This window comes from Nanorana parkeri, unplaced genomic scaffold (assembly GCF_000935625.1).
Source record: "Nanorana parkeri isolate BGI_ZX_2015 unplaced genomic scaffold, ASM93562v1 scaffold731, whole genome shotgun sequence".
Taxonomy (NCBI): domain Eukaryota; kingdom Metazoa; phylum Chordata; class Amphibia; order Anura; family Dicroglossidae; genus Nanorana; species Nanorana parkeri.
Genome location: NW_017306999.1, coordinates 686,248 through 694,817, shown reverse-complemented (window position 1 = coordinate 694,817; position 8,570 = coordinate 686,248). Strand labels below are relative to the sequence as shown.

The 8,570-nt window shown below is 50.4% G+C and overlaps 1 protein-coding gene across 1 annotated transcript in view; it reads right to left on the bottom strand.

Moving 5' to 3' along the window:
* LOC108793221 (butyrophilin subfamily 1 member A1-like) overlaps positions 1 to 7,128 on the bottom strand; it is a 17,954-nt gene extending 10,826 nt beyond the window's left edge. Inside the window, exons 1-2 of the mRNA XM_018564175.1 lie at positions 7,057 to 7,128; positions 4,935 to 5,310 (exon numbers count right to left, since the gene is read on the bottom strand). Coding sequence (XP_018419677.1) covers positions 4,935 to 5,310; positions 7,057 to 7,128 — 448 coding nt within the window. The remainder of the gene's footprint in view (positions 1 to 4,934; positions 5,311 to 7,056) is intronic.
* Positions 7,129 to 8,570: the final 1,442 nt, after the last annotated feature.

Below are 8,570 nucleotides of genomic sequence, written 5' to 3'. Positions count from 1 at the left end.
CGTCCCATCCCCCCCATGTCCCCCTCCCCCCCTTCCCGTTTAATTATTCAATTCCACTCCAATGATGTCTGACCGCCGCGTCCCAATTAAGTAATCCGTGAAAAATCAACCTGAATCTCATTTACCGCGACCTTCACAGAAGACAAATATAATTAGACCGCTACAAAGAAGAGACGGAGAGGAGGCTGCGGACCGGGAGCGACGCCGAGAGCGCGGAATACGCAAAAGGGCCCGAAATGGTTCTCAGAACTAGACATGTGCGCAACAAAATAATACGTTTCCAGGCGGAACAAATGAAAACGAAAAACGTTTTTATTCGTTTCGTCAAAGGAAACTCATTTTAATGTTTTTTTCGGATTCGGAGGCAACGAGCCTCTAAATCCGAAACAGCACAAAGAGCGGCGCGTTCTGCACATGCGCACCGCCATTTTGGAGTAGATCTTGGTATACACCCAGATGGCGGCGCCCGCGTGTTCGAGCGCCCCGCTATCTTGGTGTCTACCAAGATCTACTCCAAAATGCAGAACGCGCCAGTGGCCGACCTGGCCACTGCTCGTTCGGCGTGTCACCGTCATGTGACGCCATACGCTCCGCCTCCAAGATGGCGTCAGGCATGCACAGAACACGCTGGTGGCCAATATGGAAATCGCGACAGTGGCCGACCTGGCCACTGCTCGTTCGGCGTGTGACGTCACCGTCATGTGACGCCATATGCTCCGCCTCCAAGTCGGCGTCGGGCATGCGCAGAACACTCTGGCGGCCAATATGGAAATCGCGACAGTGGCCGACCTGGCCACTGCTCGTTCGGCGTGTGACGTCACCGTCATGTGACGCCATACGCTCCGCCTCCAAGATGGCGTCGGGCATGCGCAGAACACGCTGGTGGCCAATATGGCCGCCGGCGTGTTCTGAAAACGAATGTATGTATGCCCGAATATCTTTTTAGTATATTTGGGCATATATTAAATTTGTTATTTTCGGGTTCGGACCCGCATGTTCGAGCGTCGCCATTTTGGTGTATACCTAGATCTACTCCAAAATGGCGGCGTGCATGTGCAGAACGCGCCGGTGGCCGATCTGGCCACTGCTCGTTGGGTGTGTGACGTCACCGTCATGTGATGTCACACGCTCCGCCTCCAAGATGGCGGTTGGGCATGCTCAGAACACGCTGCTGGCCAATATGGCTGCCGGCGTGTTCTGGAAACGAATGTATGTATGCCGAATATCCGGGCATATATTAAATTCGTTATTTCGGGTTCGGAAGAACCGCCCAATCCACTGATTTTCGTTGATTTGCAGGTTCGTCCGAATCCGAATGCACATGCCTACTCTATGCTCTAGTCCAAAAACAGGTAACACCCGTGTGATTATATACTGTATGTACACAGGAGCTAGACATGTGCAATTCGTTTCGTCCCGAATCATAATTCGGACGACTTTTCCGAAATTCGGGCACATCCGAATTTCCGAATCCCAATGCATCCGAATGTGTGCGAATTTCCGTTTCCTAATTTACGATCCCGCCTCAATTCCCTTCAAAAACTAAACTGAATGGGACATGTGACTTTTCTGCCCAATCAGATGTGTTTTTTGGTTTAATGCCTCCGAATGGGTCTGAAAACAAATTTTCGTTACGGCAACATGGGAGCCATATGCATATAATACTAAAGCTGAGGCTCCCAGACCCCAATGGCATTCGGCATCCGAACTTCCGAATTGTACTGGGGATCTCTGGAATGCCATTCGGGTTGAGTAACAGGGGCGTCCCAAGGCCGGGTGTCACCCAGAGCAGAGAAGGGGTGACACCCTGCTGTGACGTCATCGCGCATGCGTGGTCATCTTATTGACGCCTGCCGGCGGCCATCTTGCTGAGAGAGGAGGGGACGTTCGCCCGCCGGGTCCCCTCCTCTCTCCTGACACTGTCGGGCTCTCAGTCCATGACCGCGTGCCCGATTTTTCATAGAGTCATTATTCACCAGTCATTTCTGGTGTCATTCCTCCAATGGTGTCACCCAGGTGCGGGCCGCACCCCCCTTGTGATGCCACTGTTTAGTAATATACGTATATGGCTCCCTGACCCAAATGGCATTCGGGATCCGCATATCCCAATTGCTTTGGGGAGCTCCTGAGCTCCATTCGGCGGGAGCCTCAGCTTTAGTAATGCATGTATATGGCTCCCAGACCCGAGGACCAGTAGTGAATTTGAACCACTATGGACCACTAAGTGAACCAATCTGGGGGAGATTCGTCTGAACCTTGCATCAAAACCAGGCAACCAAGCTCCACACCTCGCCCCCGCCCCAACTGATGACCAGAATGGATTCTGAAAGGAGATTTGCCCCCCAAACGTCCACTGGTCTTTCATAGTTATAAAGAGCACCTGTCATCCCTTTACACCTGTAGAGCAAATAACATGTAATCTAGAGCAACGCAATATTGGGTTGGCCATCACTATATTGGTTCTGTAACATGACTGTTGACCAAAGGAGTAGCATCGCAGAATCGGGCCTTGGGGCGGCAGGGAGAGTAAATCCGGCTCTTCATACCGGCGATCGCTCACCTCTCGATCCTGTCACGGCTCTCTGCCGTGACAGGGGAGGGGCTGGATTCCCCCCTCACCGCTCCGATCCTTCAGCGCTGACTGGCGGAACGGACGGGTGAGGGGGCGGGTACAGCTGGCTCTGCCTCTAGATAGGCAGAGCCAGCTGTCACTCACGCAGCTGGGCAGATCCAGACATAATTGTCGGGATCCGCTTTAGCTGCGGCGTCTCAGTATATAGGGAGCTGTAGCTCGCGGTATACTGAGCTGCAGCTCCAACCCTCAATATTCCCCTCTTTACCGGAATTGTGGGGTACTTCTCCCCTGTGTATTCTTGAATTTGGAGTGGCTGTGCATGGCTCCGCCCCCACAGTCACATTTTTTAATTCACATATCTATTCACAGGATCTGTGTATGGGAAGACTAAAAGTCCCAACTTCCACCTTGCTATGGACTTGGGGCATGAGGAAAAGTTTGCGGGAGCCTGTCCTGCAGGCTGTTCCTCCAGCCCCGAGTCCATACCGAGTTATGGACCTTTGGTCTGCCTACCTACACTTGGTCCTACTTTTGGTCAGGAACATTCTGCGGGAGCCTGTCCTGCACGCTGTTCCTCCAGCCCCAAATCCATACCTAGGTGTTGACCTTTGGTCTGCCTACCTACACTAGGTCCTACTTTTGGTCAGGAACATTCTGCGGGAGCCTGTCCTGCAGGCTGTTCCTCCAGCCCCGAGTCCATACCGAGGTATGAACCTTTGGTCTTCCTACCTACTATTGGTCCTACTTTTGGTTAGGAACATTCTGCATGACAGACTCCTGCAGACTGTTCCTCCAGCCATAATCCATACTGAGGTATTGACCTTTGGTCCTTCTTTTGGTCAGGAACCATCTGCAGGAGCCTGTCCTGCAGACTGTTCCTCCTGCTCTGAGTCCGTACCGAGCTATGGACCTTTGATCTGCCTACCTACACTTGGTCCTACTTTTGGTCAGGAACCATCTGCAGGAGCCTGTCCTGCAGACTGTTCCTCCGGCCCTGAGTCCATACCAAGGTATGGGCCTTCCATTATGGAAAGTTACTCATGCAATGCAAAAAAAAATTCTTTAATGCACAATGTTTTCTTTTTGCATCATGGGTGCCTTTTTCTGCAAAGAGCGGAATATTCCTTTAAATACGTGGCAAGCGGCCCACACCCAAACACAGAGGTGGGAACGTAGCCTCATATCACCCCTGCCCGTACTGTGGACGGTACAAGAGAAAAGAATAGATCCGATGGCCGGCGGACACGCACAGGAAGGTCACCTTTACACTAACCTGAAACCATTTTCTGAGGCTCTTCATTAATGGTCCGGCTTTGGGATTTTCCGCCGAAGGAGGTGGTGAGGGCCAGCAGGATACGTGAATGTGGTTTGGATGCCCTTCTTGCTAGAGATGCCATCAGCGGCTATAATTAGTAGATTCGCTCATGAGGTGATTATCGGGGAAGAATTATGATTGCCCTTGCCGGGGTCAAGAAGGAATGTTTTTTTTCTTGACTTCGAGGAGAAACACGCAGATACTTAATTGTCTTTAGTCTTCTTCTGGATTGACAGCATTAGGAATAGAAGGAGAAGAACATTGTGACCTTTAGTTCCTTTAGGAAAACTCCGGCCCTCCAGCTGTCTTGACACTACAAATCCCATAACGCATCTGCCTCTGGGAGCCGTGCCTGTGGCTGTCGGTGTCTTGCAATGCCTCATGGGACTTGTAGTTGCACCACAGCTGTTGGGCCGGAGTTTGCCTACCCCTGCTTAAAAACCTGACTACAGTGGACATTTTTTTTAAAGGTCAAAAATAATGTAGTCCGGTACCTGTAAAGCACCAGGCCCCGCCTACTAGAGGCTGCCTGCAGAAATCAACCAGAGGGGCGGAGACCAGTCACCCTGCACAAGGAGAGAGAGTGCAGCAGTGACCGGCCTTTATTACAGGAGGGGGCGTAGGCCAGACCAGTCACCGTGCACAAGGAGAGAGAGCAACAGTGACCGGCCTTTATTACAGGAGGGAGCATAGGCCAGACCAGTCACCGCGCACAAGGAGAGAATGCAGCAGTGACTGGTCTTTATTACAGGAGGGGGGCGGAGACAAGACTAGTCACCCTGCACAAGGAGAGAATGCAGCAGTGACTGGTCTTTATTACAGGAGGGGGGCGGAGACAAGACCAGTCACCCTGCACACGGAGAGAATGCAGCAGTGACTGGTCTTTATTACAGGAGGGGGGCGGAGACAAGACCAGTCACCCTGCATAAGGAGAGAGCAGCAGTGAGAGGTCTTTATCGCAGGAAGTGAGGGAAATCCCGCCAGTGCCTAGAGTTCGTCTTATAGGAGAACCCTCTTAAAGTGATATTCTGAGGAAAAACAAACCTATGATGGTGAGCTCGATGACGGCCTCATCGTAGTGCCCGCCGGTGATGTCCTCCACGAAGCAGTGATAGGTGTCGGCATCCGCCAGAGCGACGTTACGCAGGAGAAGCGTCAGTTCTGCAGACCCGGTCCCGTTGCGGAGCGATGTTCTGCCCGCGTACTCGGCGCTCTGCTGGTCCTTCTCCTCCTTTCCGTTCTTCATCAGGAACACAGTGGAGTGAAACAAGGAGCGGAACCAGTGCACCTTGAGGCCCGTGGGCCCGAACGGAGGGGAGAGACTGCATGGCAGCGTTGCGTCCGATCCCACTTCCACCACCTGCCTGGAGTCTGCCGAATGGACCCGGAATTCACCTGCAGGAGGGAGAAGGAAACAACACTACTGTGAATAACGGTGGGGGACTATCACTCTAAGGTGAGGGCAGTGTACCTCAAGTTCCTCCGACTCTTAAATATCAATCATTAAATATCATTGTCTGGGGGGGACATTACATATTTACACGGGAGGGGGATAGAGGACGACCCCTCGAAAATTCTAAAGCTGCCTAAACATGATTCACTATAACAGTCCAACTTCCTTCAGAATGATCGGCAACTGTGTGATGCAAAACATAATTGAGGGGGTAAAAATTGTACTCCCCTCCCCCCACCAGTGGTATATACCAACGCCAAAACCCTCACACCAAAAGGAAGGCCCAATACCCAGGTGAAGGACACCGCCCCCCCAATATAATTAGACAACATTGATAAGGGCGACCCACAAAAACCCGTCTGTGCTCCGGCTGTGTGATAGTTGTCCTCCTATAAGCTGCAGAACAACTGTCCACCGGGAGGAAGGAAGGAAAAGGAGGAAGAAGGGAAAGATGGAAGAAAGAGAGGAAGGAAGGTTTGAAGAGAGAAAAGACGGAAGAAAAGAAAGGCGTGAGGAAGGAAGGAAAAGGGGGAAAGAAGGGAAGAATGGAAGAAAGGGAGGAAGGAAGAGAGGTTGGAAGAGAGGAAAGAAGGAAGAAAATAATGGGAGGAGAAAGGAAGAAACGAAAGAAGGAAGACAAAGGGGGAAGAATGAAAGGATGGAAAGAAGTAAGAGAGGAAGGAAAGGAAGAAGAAGGTAAGCAATGAAGAAATATAGGGAGGGAGGAAGCAAGGAAAGAAGGGATGAAGACAGGGAGAAAGGCCGGAGAAGGAGATAGAAGGAAGGATGGAATAGCAGCAGTGGGAAGTCCTGTGGGGTCAGGGATCGGTCCGGAGTCTTCCAGTGACTGACAATGTCACTTCCTGTGGGTGAATATTAATGATATTTTGCTCGGGGATTTGTTCCGCTCCCACACTGAGCCTTTCAGCTCTCCAGCCGCCCCCCCGCAGTCATTGTTCTCCGCTCCCCGCCGCGTCCGCAGGGGGTTAGTCGGAGGAGACGCACGCTCCACCAATTAATTGGACATCATTGTCAGAATTCCCTTCTCACGGATGTTTTTTGTATATTGAACAGGATTCAGATTCCGCCAAACGCGATATAATTATAGAAATCTCTTTCTAACGTTTTAGCGGAGATTTAAAGTGGACCTATAATTTCCCGTCACACTGAGCGCTAATCAGGAGGTCACCAACTCACATTACTCACATCGTGTCACTTACAGCCCAGACAAAGGTCACATGGCCTCTGGCTGGCAGGTGCACTGTGGGCGTTTGACATCATTAGAGATTGCAGAGAGTTAATTGTTTGATCAGTAAGATTAGAGGATAAGTGCAACGCAATGCTACTCCAATGTACATATATAATTACAGATTCTATCTATAAAAGAGGCTCCTCAAATATTAACTCACATCGATAAGAAGATGTCTTATATTTAGCTGATCTTTTTTACATATGTCTACAAAAAAGTAAAAAGCGACAGGTCCTCTTTACACGGCGCTGGCACTGATTTATAAGTCATCCCTTTAAAGGGCAACTGAAGCCAACATTTCCTTTCTTTGGAGTGGAGAGGGATTAGAACCCCTGTCAGGGGTGTGGAGGGATTTCCTCTCACTTCCTGCTGTGGCTATTGGACAGGAAGTGAAGGGAAATCTTCCCCATGGTAAACTATGGTGCCCAAGACTTGTCCATAGGTGACACTTTTAAAGCTCGTACCAGGAATATCGGCCCGGGAAATATTGTTGTCACTCTGGAGCACGTGGTGACATCCAGCATGCGCGGTGCCATCAACGTTCTCACACATGGGGCACCCGACGCGTCTTTGTGTTACTATGTGCGGTTTTATTTTGTTTAACTTTATGTTTTAATGCTTTTTTAGGAAAGAAAGAAAAAACGGTGAGAAAAGGAAGGAAGGAAAAGGAAGTAAGGAAGAAGGGAAGGAAAAGATAGATGGAGAAAAAAAGAGGAGAGGAAGGTAGAGAGGAAGGAAGGAAAGAAGGAAAAGGAGGTAGACTATGGAGAAGAAAAAAAAGAAGAGAGGGAGGAAGGAATGGCGAGAGGAGGAAGAAAGGAAGAAGGAGAGGAAGGAAGGGAGTAGGGAAGGAAGGATGGAAGGGAAGGAGGTGGGAAGGGAAGAAGGAAGAGAAAGAGGAAAGAAGAAAAAAGGAAGGAAGGGAGTAGGGAAGGAAGGATGGAACAGAAGGAGGAAGGTAGGAAGAAAAGAAAGAGAAAGGAAGTGAAAAAGGTAGAACGGGAGTAGGGGAGGGAGGAAGGAAGAGAAGGATGAAGTAAGGGAGAGCTAGAGGAAGAAAGGAACAAGGAGAGGAAGAGAGTAGGGAAGGAAGAGAAGGAGGAAGGTAGGAAGGAAAGAAAGAAAGAATGAAAGAAAGGGAGAGGTAGGGGAAGAAAGGAAGAAGGAGAGGAAAGAAGGAAGCAAGGAAGCAAGCAAGAAAGGAAGAGGGAAGGAAGGGAACTTTAGCTCTATGACATAGGGGGGCTCACAAGCCCTATGTGATAGAATTGTAGTGGTGACAGGTACTCTTTAGGGTGACATTTGGGGTCTAGTAGCCCTCTAATGTCACCTTTGCGGCCCATTGAAGCGGATCAGTACAGATTGTGTCTCTGTAGCCGGGGAATGACAGCTCAGAAACTGGAAGTGATGAAATCAGCGTGACTTTCGGGTTCATTAAATCTGGAGGACATCAGCACACACATGTTCACTGGTCTCTTATCTCTCTCTCCGCCAAGCAAGGTGGGAGGGGGTGTTGGATGGGTGACGGGTGGGATAGGGGGTGCTCCCATGTCAGAGCCCCTGGAAGTGATCAGGCAGATTCACAGCCCCTCAAATCACTTCCAGTGTAAAGCCGACAGATAACACTGATATCGAGCCCGAAGCCCATCAACACTGGTCCTTGAGGAGAACCGTGCTGTTAGAAGTAAGGCCGAGGTTGGTCACATGACTCGCGTCCATATAGAAAACATATGTCAGCAGCCATTAGATAAAACGTGGCATCGGAATACCAGCTGACAAGGAAACATTTTATATACTTAAAGGAGAACCATGAGGGGGGTGCTTTTCACTCACCTCATAGTTCTAGCCGACCTGTGACAATGAGACTGTCACAGGTCGGCTCAGTAGATCGGGAGGTGAGCGAACACATACCGGCGTTCGCTCACCTCTCGATCCTGTCACGGCTCTCTGCCGTGACAGGGAAGGGGCTGGATTCCCC